General features: G+C 38.3%; 1 protein-coding gene across 5 annotated transcripts in view; it reads left to right on the forward strand.

The window, feature by feature from the left end:
* Nucleotides 1–4,064, forward strand: part of ADAMTS20 (ADAM metallopeptidase with thrombospondin type 1 motif 20) — a 97,332-nt gene extending 93,268 nt beyond the window's left edge. For 2 of the 5 annotated variants that reach the window (XM_026868133.1, XM_026868134.1), the window contains exons 37-38: nucleotides 1,620–1,724; nucleotides 2,347–4,064. In XM_026868133.1, the coding sequence (XP_026723934.1) occupies nucleotides 1,620–1,724; nucleotides 2,347–2,436 (195 nt within the window). In that variant the 3' untranslated portion in view covers nucleotides 2,437–4,064. Of the gene's footprint in view, nucleotides 1–1,619 lie in introns of all 5 variants that reach the window. The other 3 variants (XR_003400378.1, XM_026868132.1, XM_026868135.1) reach the window with 3 other exon arrangements.
* The last annotated feature ends 10,720 nt before the right edge of the window (nucleotides 4,065–14,784 follow it).

A 14,784-nucleotide genomic window follows, 5' to 3' on the forward strand; every position in this document is an offset into this window, starting at 1 on the left:
CTGTATTTTATACATGCACACATACATATATCCACACAAATATATATATATATATATATATATATATGATTATGACTATATTAAGTAATAAAATATAAAAGCTACCATATGTAATAGAAATGTTATCTTTGCTAAAGCTTTCATCTCAAGATTTAGACAATTTTAACTAGGTCTGAATACAGAAATTCAGGCCTTTCCTGAATTGTATGGATGTGAGGGGGAGTTTTCTCATTGTAGTGCTGGCTAAACTGACCATTAGGCTCTTTGTGGAGGTAGTAATTCTTTCCAACATATTGAACTGTTGTGTGAATGCAATTTAATAACTTTCTGTACCCCGGTTTACCAAGGCAGTGTAGTTTGTTGCTTTTAATATACTTCTTGTTTTCATATGAACTGACTCTGTTTTAAAGATAGTTTTCAGAGTGTGTATTTGCACAGGCACATATTTTAGAATCAACAAACTGTTTTGAATGGTTTGTATTGCAAACCATTCCATTTAGAAATATTTTTTTAAAAAACTCCTCATATTCATGTTCAATTATGTTATTTGTTATAGTGAAAAAGAAATGGAAGATAAGATGATAAGTGTCATGATTTAACCCCAGCTAGCAACTAAGCACAATGCAGCTACTCACTCACTATTCCCCCCCAACTCTTGGAGGGATGGGGAAGAGAATCGGGGAAAAAAAGTAAAACTTATGGGCTGAGATAAGAACAGTTTAATTGAAGTAAAATATAACAATAATAACAATGTAATATAATAATTATAATGAAAATGAAGATAACAAAAAGAGAGATAAATAAAACCCAAGAAAGACAGGTGATGCACAATGCAATTGCTCCCTGTCCACTAAGCAATGCCCAGCCAGTCCCTGAGCAGCAATCAGCCTCTCTCAGCTATTTCACCCAGTTTATATACTGAGCATGACGCCCTATGATATGGAATATCCCTTTGATGAGTTTGGATCAGCTGTCCTGGCCATGCTCCCTCCCAGCTTCTTGTGCACCTGCTCCCAGGCAGAACATGGGAAACTGAAAAAATCTTTGACTTAGGATAAGCACTACTTAGCTACAACTAAAACATCAGTGTGCTATCAACCTTATTCTCATACTAAATCCAAAACACAGCACTGTACCAGCTACAAAAGATTAACTCTATCTCAGCCAAAACCAGGAAACTAAGTGATTTGTTTGTAATTTCCAGATAGTAGTATGTCCTATCATGTTATTGCCAAAAGCCTCAGGTACTTTCTTGGAAGATTTTTTTTTTAAAAGTCAACCTTATTCTTGCATGTTACAAGTCCATACTTTTTGTAAATGAAAATTTAATATAATAATAATTTGAATTGTCTGATGTTAGTTCTGTATTCAGACTCTGCAGACAAATGCTACAGATCAGCTGATACACAGGTGATACTGCAGAATAAATTGTTCGTATCTGTGTCAAAAAAAGAGGTATAATGCAGTGTAACTAAACCAGGTTAGGTACACACCTTTGAGTACTTAATGTCTAGATATACCCTACTGATATGTGCAGATGTGCCAATGTAAAGTGTTTTAGTGTTTTGAACTGTGTTTATCAGCTTTGTATTTTACCTTTTGCTTTTTTGTTTTGTTAGGGACAGTTCAGCATTAATTTGGCTGGTACAGGTCTGAGACTATCTAGTACAGTTAGGTGGATTGCTCAGGGCAACTATGCAACTGCTGACATACACAAATCTCACGTAAGTCAATGCTGCTTTCCTTTACCTGCTCTTATGTCTTGGAATAGTGTGGCTCCAAAGGGGCAAGTAATGGCTCTCTCGTGAAAGCTAGCTGTGAATCAGAAATAGTGCTCAAGGTCTCATCGTCTTCCAGATGTAATGCAAAAACTATGTTTAATCACACTGGCCCAAATCTAATCCAGATCAACATTGCTTGCCTACACTACTCTGACTGATTATAAGAGCCTATTGTATATTAATCAGGTTTATTAAAAGTTTTGCAGATACCTAATAATACTTTAAAAAAAAATAAAAACAATACCCCCAAAAAGCATTTTATTAAAGATACCCTACTACAGAGGATCCTTACAGATGGCTTACCTTCAACTTGATTCATGTGGGGCACCAAAAGACCAGCTGAACAAGGACAATAAGCATGCACAGTTTAAGAGAACATTGAATGGTAAGCCAGGGAAGAAAGTATCTCTGTGCCTGTTTTACTAATCTGATTCTGTCTCTTGCTTTAGTGTTTGTAGGTATGATTTGTCAAAATGTCTACTGTGTGCAGACCACAAGGAGCTTTTTATATAGCCATGATTTCAATCATTTTTCTTGACTGACTATTTTCTTTGTCTATTCCCAGGATGGTACTAAAATATATGGAAGATGTGGAGGTTTTTGTGGAAAATGTATTCCTAACACAATTATTGGTCTCCAACTTCAAATACAGTGAGAATTCTGATGTAGTAAGAGCATCAAAGCAGGGTCATCTGCCATTTAGGTGTAAATTGTAGGTTCTGTGTATATATGTATTTTAATTCTTTCATCTCTGTAATTCTTGTCACCATAATGCTTGCTACTAATAATTCCTGTTTTCTTCAGTGTTTATTCAGGGGTGTATTATCTGTTTGTGGGCTAGCACATGCATAAATCACAATCATAAAGCTTCATGTTTTAATGGAGAGGCATTCATTCAATGCACACTATATAGTAGCAAGTAAAATTCACTGAGGTTGCTACAATGGGTAACACTCTAAATTGTAACATAATTGTAATACTTCACGTGCAACTAATTAGTGCAATTTTTTATACAGTATTTGGTAAAACTTATACTCTACTGGTTTTCTTGATAAAATATACTAAAATATAGAAAGAGGTATTGCTATATAGAGAAGACAGGTAATTATTTCAAATACTTCTAATTTTGAGAAACCTTTTAGGAATTATCTGTCAACAACTTGGAGCAGAAAAGTAAATAACCAACATACTTGAGATAGTTTCTAGAGATCTGTGTGTTTGTCAGTAAAAGCATTTTTTCCCCATCCCCTTCATTATATTCTTTGTGGTGCTCAAATGCTAGCAGTAATCCTGAGAAGTGTGGTTTAACCTCTGTAGTCTCTATAGCACGTTAGACATCTATGCTTAGTTTTGTTGTGGTTACAGGAAAAAAAAAAAAAAAAAGGAAACAAATTGCTTGGAAACCTTATTTTAAATCCCTGCCTCTCATCCAAGTATACTGTAAAAGCAGTGTATTCTGTTTACCATAGCATTTTGTATATGATTGTACTAATATGTATTTACTAAAACACTTTCTATATACACCTTACTGCTTGTTACTGGCCCATGGCATATTAGTAAAGTCTGTAGTGTGTGTCTCTCTTAGATTCCAGTTCAACATTATTTTCAGTAACCTTCGTGCAAACTCCGGGCAGAGGCAGCATCAAGTCCCACAGTGGTTTTGGTGTCCCAATTTTGACTCAGTATAATTTTTCAGCGTTTGTAAATACAGTTGTAGCATCTGCTAGTTAAAATTATTTCTTCCAGAAAAATGTAGGAAAGACTAGATTTGAAAATGATTAGCTCTTTGATGTGGTGTTTTGTATTACTTTACAGTTCAGAACTGTAAAGCTATATGCGTATGAAGATAATGCATTTCAGGGCCAACTCTCAGGTATTCAGAATAAAATTTTATACATTAATAATAACATATATTATGTGCCAGATAACTATGCATCCTTTTTCTGACTGTACACCTTCTGTAAACCAGATATTTGTTTTTCATGACAGTACAATTTTAGATCAAATGGCAGCTATATCCTGTTTTTACTCAGAAAGAGTTAGCCATGTATTAGCAATATGTATTAATTAAAAGCAATACTGTACCACAGAAGTGTAAGCAGCTACTTTTAGATAACACATGTAGGTAATTATTTTGTGATCTCTGCATCAGAAATGTATTTTTGCACTATGTGCCTTATATTAGTTGTAAACATTAATAAGAATATAAAACGTTATTTTCCTATAAATGTTTACATTTATAATTAAAATCTTGTAATTTATAAAATATTTATATAATAAATATGCTTGTGTGAATGGTAACAGAGTACTTTCACTTTTTTTTTTTTCCTTGGTATCAAATGCTTAGTACAAAATGCGGAAAAAACATTTTAACTTATTTATGCGCAGAATAACTACGTTCTTAATACCTCTTCACAGTAATATACACTGACTTATACTGGAATAACTGCCACACAAATAGGTTATGGTCATAGGAATATTTTCCATGGAAGCAAATCCTACTTCAGAGGTACAAACTCCATGTCTGTGTGGCCTTCCCAGTCATCTCCCCATATTCACCTATACCTTTCTTGGGGGATTGTGCTGTAAATCCTTCATTGAAATAATGTAGAAATATGAAATAATCTTCCTCTTCCTTGTACTAAACTCAGAGCAACTCCTTTATATCATGGTCCTTCAACAATTGCTTTGGCAGAAGGGGAACTGCAGTCCACCTCCATCTCCAGGAAGAACCATTTTCTTTTCAGCCCTGAAACTGCAGTTAGGGACTAGCAAGTGCTCAACTCTGCTGCCACAGAATCATTCTGAAAATCCACTACCAAAGAAAGTGTTTTTATTGTGTAATAGCAGTGATTTTTGAGTTAAAATGTATTTTCTGTAATTAGAGCACACCCTATGACCCAATGTCAACTTCTGAATAAAACAGCACTGTATTGTGTTCTATTTTTTTGCATCTTTTCTTTTTTCCTTGCTTTGGAGTTTCAGCTCTAGTGTAGAGAGAAAATACTTGAGTGTTCTGGCATTTTGTGAATTCCTTGTGTTAGTATTTTGATTTTGTTGAGAAAAAGGGCTAAATCAATCACCCCCTTTCAACTTACTAACTCTTCATCCCAAGGGCAATTTAAGGAAAAATGAGCCTGATGGTCAGCTCTGAAGAATTTAGAGGCTTGATGATGCTGACATGGTAGAAGGTCCATGCAGTAAAATAAGAATCACTGGTTGTATTTGCAGTAGATTTCCATATCCTTTAATTGAGATTGCTGTGGATTTCCACTGCACTGGGCAGCCAAGATGCCAGCCAGGGTAGTGGGGCGATCTATGAGAGCACTGTGAGCTCTACTTTGTTGGGTCTGCATGTGCTGAGCTGCTCACCACTGGTCACAGTCACACAGCTCTCCAGTTTTGGTTGATGCTTAGAAAATGAAATGCTGAACTGTCCCATCACTATTCCTTATAGAAAAAATAATAACTAAAGAATTGAAATAGTTAGATGATTGTAACAATACTTTGTTAGATGTCTTCTAGGGCATTTTTAATCCCATCAATGATAGCATCAAATACTAGGTGACACAACTGCACTTACTTCATTATGTGTATGCACACACACACATTGAGTACTTATCTAACAAAATGTGACTTGCTGTGCTTTGAAATGGTGTACTGTGACATCTCTTAGTGAAGACATCATCTGGATGTCTTCTACCTGTATTTCTCCAAAGGTTGTATCTGGGAGGTAGCGGAGGAGCTGGAAACCCTAGCTCTGAGTACACTAACAGGTCTCCATCCTAACTGAATCCATCCTGTCATGGTCTGTTGTGCCACTCTCCCTGTAGAGAGGAGCAGAATACTCCCCGGCATTTGATCTGGGACACACGTAAGTGTGCTGTACAATCAGCTAATCCTACGTTCATGGGAAGAGCTGTGACTGAGTGATTTCAGCAAATATATATATATATATATATATATATATATATATATATATATATGTGTGTGTGTGTGTTTATGCAGATTTCTGATGGATAGTTGTGTACTTTTCTTATCTGAGAGGCTATAATATCCAAGGCATACATGAGGGATAGATTTGGAGTTTTTCTTCCACTTGTGTAACCTGGAATATGTTTAGCATCACTTTCAGTTTTGTTGATTATTTGAAATGAATGTTACACGTAACAAGGAGGGGAGTTAGGTCTTTGCAGTTTTATTGGACTAACACATGAGAAATTCAGAATCTGAATAAAATATTACTATCTGGCAAGTGCTTTTTATATCTTTCAGGGCTTTATGTAAGAATAATGAGAAGTGTGAGGGGTTGGATTTATTGTTTCAATGAACAAATAGATTCCTGAAAATTGATGTTCTGTGACTATCAAAACTGAACTTGATTTAGAAGTGGAACAGAAACATGCTGTAATATTTTAGCAACTTAAAAAAATAGAGAACAGGAAAACTATGTACAAAAATAGTTCTGAAGCAAGATAATTGAATATGTAAATAGGAAATTAATATTAAAACAACCATTATATATAAACATTGTAGTTGAGATTTATAATAATCCATGTTGGCTTTATTTATAAGTTAAAACAATTTCTAACTGAACTCCAGAGAAGCCCACCAGAACCTTTTCCAAAAATTAGCTTTCATGATACAATACATTTCCATATTTCTAGTTTTATAGATGTGGTATTTGAGCCATTAAATACCAAAAGCTGCACTTTATACCTACTCATGTCCTGAACAGTTAAATGGTATCTTACCCAATGCAGGGAAAAGTATGGCTGGAAGTTAGCATGGCAGAACCAGTATGAGATCAAGGCCTCCAAGCTAGAGAGTGGCAACCCTGGGGAAGCATCTGTATCCTCTGCGCCAGCTTGTTGTCTCTCTTGGAAGCCTTGCTTTGCTCTCGTTAAGTATTTGGCCATCTTTTCCTGAGCATTTAAGAGTATTCAAAATGATCTCATTGTATCTATGTTTTAAAAAACATTTCGAGGGGGAATCTCATCAGCCTCTCTGGTGTGCTTTGGAAATAGACTGAATAGATTATAGAAAAAGTAAGGTATTGCTTTTAAAGTGCATTCCTGCTTCACAGTAGTGGCTTTTCTTCAGACAGAGCAGTAAGTGTGATGATAGCAGGGGAAAATTACCAGCGTTTTATTCAAAAAGAAGAACAAGCTATCTGACTTGGAGTTGAATCTGACATTTAATCTTCTCATCCACAGAAGGTGGTTTTCTTTTGCACATTAAGTTTATTTTGCAATACCATAGCTTGAGAGACTTTTCTGGGCTTTGTTTATCCTGGCTTTAGAGAAGCAATCTGTGCTCTGTTTCTGATAAATTTCTCCTTGTGTTCAGTTATGACAGATATTCCTTTGAATTGACTGTATAAAAATACTGTAGCAGTAGAGCAGAGCAAAGATCTAACCATATTTATGTCTATATTTTGCATTTAAACATGAACAGCTGTGCATACATTCATCTGTCTCATGTCTGATTCTGTGCTGCCATCCAGAACCTTTTCCTTTTTAATAAACAAATGTTTCCTTCTTTAATCTCTGTGTGTGTTTTATCTCTGTTCCTGCAACAAAATTTTCTTGTCCACGTATTTACCTTATTTGTGTAATTAAACAAAGCATGCAACAGGGAGAACCCACGCTGTAAATGGTGGAGAACTCTCTCTCTAAGTAGCTGAAATAAACCAAGCTATTTCTGTCTTGCACACTATTACTATTTTGTTTTGGAAAGCAAACCCCTGCATTTATGAATACTGAAAGGCTCTTTTTGAAATCACTCTACGGTCTTACTTTACAGTCTGATTTACAGAAGCAAGGAACGTTCAAGGAGAGCTCATGAATTTTCTGTATGGAAGAGGCTGGAGTGATTCATAGCAGTAGCATATATTTACACCTGGTAGGATGAAATCCTTTTTTGCACTTTAGTTGTCTCTGGCATTCATTCATTGATCGTGGGAATGACATTCATAGTCAGTTCATCATTCTCCATGAGTTTTTTGATGTTTGTCTGGAAAGTGGAATAATTAAAAATGTAGTTGCACAGAAAACAAATTGAAATTTGTGCTTGTAAAATCAGAGGGTGGAAAGTTTCTCTTTAATGCTTTGTATTTAAAACATCTTGCAGAAAAGGCTTGTTGTAAAAACATTTATTTAACACCTCAGTAAAGAAAACATCAGCCCTGCTAGTATTTTTGTTCCTGGAATGTCTGCAACTCCGACAGGGCTAGGAAAGCTGCCACCAGTAGCCACTTTCATCAGGGTTTACAAGGTATTTAGCTAAGAATTCTTTTGCCCTTCAACTGTTGTTTTCTGTCTTAAATTTATTACTACTCTTGCCAGAAAAGTAAGAGTCCCCAGTTCCTCAACTACATTTCTGCTTGCAACTCCTGAGAGAGAAAGGAAAGAGAGGAGTAAATTCGTAGCTGTTACTTCAAAGGGAAAATACACAACCTGTATGCTAACACAAAAGCACAGTAAAAAGAGATTATTTTACTTCTAAAATCCTCTCTTCCATGCCAGGATTAGAGACTTGTTGCTGCTCTTTCTTACGTGGCCAGGTATATTTTTCATATTATGTTGCCAAATATTTACTCAGAGGGATTGTTTTGAGACTGATCTATGGGGAATGCAGATAGGCGGGCATAAAAGAGAGGTTTTTGGATTGGAAGTACACCCTCCTGCAATGTGTTTGCCTGGCCAGCTGTCGACAGCATTGCTTCATATGAAATTTGACATTCAGAATATTTCAAAGCAGTAAAGGAAGTGAACTCTGGAGCACTGTTTCCAGCAGTAACTTACATCCCTGTTTAAGAAGAGGGACAGGGAGAGTTTTATCTCTAAGATGGAAACAAGCTTCTGTCTACCTAAAAAGCTTACCTAGCCCATGATCAAACAAAAACCCCACCATTGTTATCTGCTCTGTGTTGTTACTGCCATAATAATTTATATATAAGCTGTATGAATCATAAAATATTAATAAAAAAATTATCTACAGACAATTCCATGCTGTGCAGTGCCATCTTCTCTGTGTGTGCTTTCTTCCATGCACCACAAGCACTGTTTCATATCTTTTGGATGAGGCTGACTTCTCTAACTGAAACAACCTTCTTTTGGAGAAATTAGTTCTTCAACATTTTTTCTTTCTGCTTTACTTGCTGAAAAAAGTGAGGTAGCATATTTTAATGTTATTGCCCTAGAAACACACATTCAAACAATTGTGTATTTAAATATTTCTACCCGCCCCCCACATACACACTCCTCATCAAGCCTGTGGCATTTTCCATGTCAGAAGGCAGAAGTTGGCACAAGCATAAGAAGCAACTTGGCGAAGTTTTTCTGGGTTTTGACGTGTTTTGTTTTTGTTTGGGGTTTTGTTTTGGGTTTTTTTTTGTAAAGTGGTACATTACAAAAAATTTCATGTGAATTGGTTTCCGGTACAATAGAAGACTTCTGGCTCTGATTCCACAAGTCACTGTATCGGGGGTATTTCTAGCCCTTCACTGAATCCCAGTAATATGCATGTAATTCTGCACTGGTGCATGGATCTAATGTGGGGATCCAGTTCCCCGTGCATGAAACCTCAGGCTGTTCAGTTTTTTGAATGTTTGTTCCTGGCCATGTGTCTTCCTCTAGCATTTTGTCCAGGACAAACATGTGGTTATTTTTCAAAATATACTAGTACTAATAGGAATATAGGAGAAATTGTGTAACACAGTAATTCTTGTGGTATTTTTTTAATCAGGAGTTGCTATTCAAAATGTCTGTCTGCCAGTTAAATTCCCTATAGCTATGCAAGAATCACTTGCTCTGAAAGCAGAAATTTCATGCAAATCTGAGGGCATATTTTGCTTTAAAGGTCTGTCTAGTCATATACAGTGATGTTAATTCACACTGCCTTTACCATAGGAGCCAGAACTTGCCATGACAAGTGTGAACTCAAAATATCAGAATATTAGATATGAGGACATTAAAATGATCTCTTGGCATGCAGGAGACAGGCTGTCTTCCCTGCATAGCTGCAACAAGCAGATAATTGTCTCAAACCTAGATCTTCCTAAAAGGAGCATGCTCCTAATTGCTGAGTTACCGAGCATGGCAAAGAATTCTCCCTCCATATATAAACCCCCTTCTTGTTCAGCTGGGAAGTGATTAAGTTTTCCACACTCTCCTATTTCACCCAGTCCTTGCTCCAGTGATAGTATGTTGATCCTTTACCAGGAAAGGGCTCCTCCATGAGCCACAAAGAAGGGAGCTGTTTGCATCCATCATGGACTTCAGTGGTCATTGTAGAGCTCATCTCTTAGCATCACCTAGAGACAATGTGGTTCCCCAGAAGTGCCTTCTGTCAGTCTCATTAACTGAGCCCTATTTCTTTCTGCAGGCATTGCCAAGGCGCCTGGGTGTCCTGTGTGCAGCTGTGGCTCGCATGACATGGTAGGACACCTCTGAGCCTCAGCACTGGGGTAGCTGCTGTGTCCTGCTCAGGACAGATCTCCTTCGGTCCTGCTGAAGTTCAGGAGCCACCTGTCTTTCAGCCTATTGGACATAGTAAGACAAATCCAACATGAAAGATGTCTTCTTTGAATCTCCAGTTGTCTAGTTTAGGGTTCTTGACTGTTCTTAGCATTTATTTCCTGTAACAAATTTCACAGGTTATAACAAGAGGCTCCAGTGGACATCAGTGGTCTATTTTATAATGCCCTATACAACTTGAGGCCTTCAGGGCAGGAGGGCTGTAACACACTGAACAATGAAAGATGTAAGGTGACATATGCCATTAAAAACTGAGAAATAATCTGATGATTTCCAATCTAGCTCCCTACATACCCGCATTAGAGTCAAAGGTACTTCTTAACAAGAAAATGTGACTATCAATCCAAACAGGAAATATTAAACAGGTCTTGCCATCCATCAAATAAAATCTCGACTCTACGGCTACATCTATCCTACTAAGCAGTGGCACAAGATAGTTCACCTCTATACATCTATAGGTATAAATCCCCGCTCTGAGGGAGGGGTTCCTGCTTGTTGCAGGGGCCTTCTGGTGCCTGCTGCTCCAAAATGTGTCCTCATGCTGTCTGGAGAGTGGTACAGGCCAAAACAGCACCAAGAAATGCGGCAACAATTTAATGCCACAGCCAGTGAAGCAGAGGTCATCCCATGCCCCAGCCCTGCCCTGGAGCAGCCCGGAGGCTGAAAGTGAAGAGACCCTCCTTGTCCCTCTCACACACAGCTTACGCTCTTCACCTTGGCTGGAGAGCATCATTCCTATCGCCATTTGCTGCAAAAACCTTTGACACCCCCAGGCAGGGGAGGTGCAGGGATGAAACGCTAACGTATTCCATTGCATGGGGCTGTCCTGCTGAGTCACTATCACCCTTCCCTCTCCTCATTAATAGCTGTGCTAAATTGGATCACTAATTTTCCCTGGGTGTGTTCCAAAGGAGGGGGATGCTCACTTGAGGAAAACATCTTGAATTTTTAAGAAGTTGCAAAAGAGTCTGTAATTCTGGCAGATTGCAAAGGAGAGGAAATTTGTGGTTTTGAATAACATAAAGTGGCGCCAGATCCTCTACTTTTATTCCAGGGGAAATTTTATTAACAGTTGGGAAATATAATCTGACTCCAGATTTCTCTATCACAGACCTCTCAGATACAACATCCTCGGCTAATGCAGCAGCAGCAGGAGGGCTGGCTAAAAGGCGCCCACGGGCAGTGCTGACATGGAGGAATTGTCGTACTGAGGCCATACAGCCTTGGCACCTCTCTTAGAAACCCACAACACAACGTGTTTGTTCACTACAAGTCTGTTTTGCTGTGCTGGGTGCTGTACAGCAGCCCTGGAAAGAGTGTGCTATGTACTTTGGTGGATGTGGGCAGTGAGGGAGCAGCACTTCGACAGCTCTGCGAACAGAGGTCTGGAGCGGCGTGCTTACCCAGGCTGCCCCTTGCTGCTGTGTAATCTCCAACCGACTCGCACTGGCTCAGAGTAGAAACCCAGGACAGAAGTTCACAAGTTAGGCTTGGGGAACATCTGGTTCACATTTACCCAGAAAATTTTGCATCAGACACCAACTGCTTGGACCGATGGGGAGAGGGAGTGTCTTTCTCAAGCATCTCCTTACTAGGCACAGTTTCTGAACTTGAAGTAATAAATTAGGGCTTAAGGAAACCATTTGAAATCAGATGGCTGTAACAGAGATATTCTCTGAGAAGACATAACTGTTTATGTTAGCAGTTTGATTTCTGTTCCCCCTTTGTTGTGCCAACTTTTATAAGAATCTGCATACAGCCTTTGGGAGAAATATTTGGCCTGCAAATGGGAAAGTTTGCTCAGCAGCACAGTAAAACTGCAGGAGCTCGAAAATGCTCATTTTACAGTATTGTGTACACTGACACCAATGTAATATTTAGACCAATCACTTCCTAACCGTTTTCTTCAGCACATAGCGAACCCACAAGCTAAAATCAGGAGCAGTCCAGATGTTACCCTAATGTCCCACAAGATGGTGACAAAATAATTCTAATTACACAACACTTTGATTTGTGGTACATACAGACTTAGTGACTCCAAATATTTTCTTACCATCACTTGCATTAAACTCTGCTTATATAACATACTTTGGGCATATTTTAATGGCTTACTCATTTGGCAGAGGTTCATTCTTTTAAGTACTTTTTTGATTATATTTTAAATTAACTTCAGGACTACATAGCGAGTTTCAGTCCTCCCACATTACGAGTCACAAGTTCCCTAGATGATGAAGACGAAAAAGCACTTTTATTGCTTCTGATCCATCCATTTACCAGACTGCTTCCCCTCTCTCCTGCTGTGATTTTTTTTTTTTTGTGTGTGAGGTCTTATGGTCCATAAATTCTTTTCTTTCTGAATTAAGCATGGAAAAAATGGCTTGGTAAATTAAGGATAAGAAAGATGGCCTCTGTAGAGCAGATATATGATCTCCAGAGGTAAAGTCAGTAACAAACATGGTGGGGAAGAGCTGAGGCTGCAGAAGTACAGGATGTCTGAAAATCACCTCTTCTACCCTTGACCTCCAGACAGTTTATTAGACTTTTTTTTGTTTGTTTGTTTTTTAATCTATGAGCAATTTTGGCTATTTGCTTTTTTGGGCATCCAAGTTGAGAAACTTGAAAGAGGTCTGAACCCCTTTCAGGAGCTCACCTCTTGAAAATCATGCCCTCAAACTAGACACTGGAGGTGGAGCAGGCATCCCACTATACAAACTGATGTCTTGTAAGGGTAAATGCATTGTTCAATATTAGAAACAGTTGCTTCCCTGAATCCTTTTGTTTTAGAAACAAGAAAGGAAGCAAAGCCTTATTTTAGCCTGTCAAAGGGCAATAGAAATAAGCTGTAAATGCTAACTGTTCATTTCAGTGAGGACAGGAGCTGATTTTCATAGACTGAATTACTCCAGCCATTGAGATGCCTGAAAAAGATTGTAAAGAAAATGCATTCTCAGCTGTAGCCATGGGTTTCTACCAATAGATGGCAAGATCAGACTAGCCCTTTGGCTAAGATTTACTGGTTCATTTTAGTGGCTTGAAAGCCATAAGACCAGATTTTCAAAAGTGTTTAGATGGCTACTTCCCGGACATTTAAATATGAATTTGGTGTCTAAAGATGGCCCATTTCTGGCCAGAAATACCACTTAAAGATGCCTTATACATTCAAGAGCCAATGTTAAATGCAAAGCTTGTGTGATAATGCAGGGCCGTGCAGAGACGCCCAGCTCATCTGAACAAGCTTGTTTGGCTATCAGACATGGCGTGCTCATGTGAGCATGGCAGCCCGCCCAGGAAAATCAGCCCTGCTGAGGCATGTACTTAGATCATCTTCAAAAATCTCACCTCCCGCCCTCAGCACTGCAAAGACATTTGCTGTGAATTTCTTTACTATGGATTTTGGCCAGGACCAAGATAGGCTGATTGCAATGCACTTATGATTTTTAATGCTACACATGAGATTTGGATTTATTGTAGCAATGTTTAGCTGCTATCCTGGGAGACAGGATAGCCAGTTGGAAAAGCACACTTGGATGTCAGTGTAAGTGGCAGAAAGTGGGATGGTTTGAACTCATGGACAGCCCTGTCCTCAGCAGCAGTAGTTTAGTAGGACTTGTAGGGATTTATAATTTTCCCACTTTAATTTTAATTTTAAGAGTTATTCTCCCTCTCTCCACCTCTCCCTCGCCATCCCTCTCTGTGTCTCTTCAAATGCCACATAATCTCCACACCAGACCTGCTCTGTGGCAAATTCCCATGCAGGTACGTCTTCATGTTGTACATTTTTCCACACCTCAGCTATTGTCTGATGCTACGTTTGACACCTGGCAGTGGAGGAAGCCCTGTTCAGCCACGCTGAACAAGTTCCTGCTGTCTACACCCACTTTTAGCAGGTTTTTACATACAGGCAAAGCAAATGATCACAAGACAACCATGCTTGTCTGGAAGTGGGCTGTTCACACTTGCATAATTTTCACATAAGAAGCTAGATGCCTAAACCCATGTTCAACATATAAAGAAACATGACCTAATTTTAAGCATCTGCAATTCCCATGGCCTTTGCAGATATTATTTAAATGTGCAATTTTTGGCACCCAACTGGGAAATTTTGGTTTATGTTTCCAGAGGCCTGTAAGAAAGCTCATTTGTATGCCATTATTTTAAAGTCATAAATACAGCGATCTGAAAGGATGCTTCTGGGCTTACCATCCATCCTGGGCAAAACATCAGAGTTACTGATAAAAGGTTCTCTTTGCAGGAGACTGCTATCAGCAATGCCAGTTGATACGGTTTTATGGAAAGCATCTCTTGTCAGAATTACCTGGTATAATTTTTCAAGCATTTTTAACACAGATGTTTTAACAAATAAGGTTGGTTGATAAAGGTTTTAAGACTGATAAAAATTATTTAGGCTTCTGCAGAGCATTTAACACAATTCTGTTTTTTCATTAGCAGAACCAACCAAAATG

Source organism: Athene cunicularia (assembly GCF_003259725.1).
Source record: "Athene cunicularia isolate RWA chromosome 1 unlocalized genomic scaffold, athCun1 chr1_part2, whole genome shotgun sequence".
NCBI classification, from domain to species: Eukaryota; Metazoa; Chordata; class Aves; order Strigiformes; family Strigidae; genus Athene; species Athene cunicularia.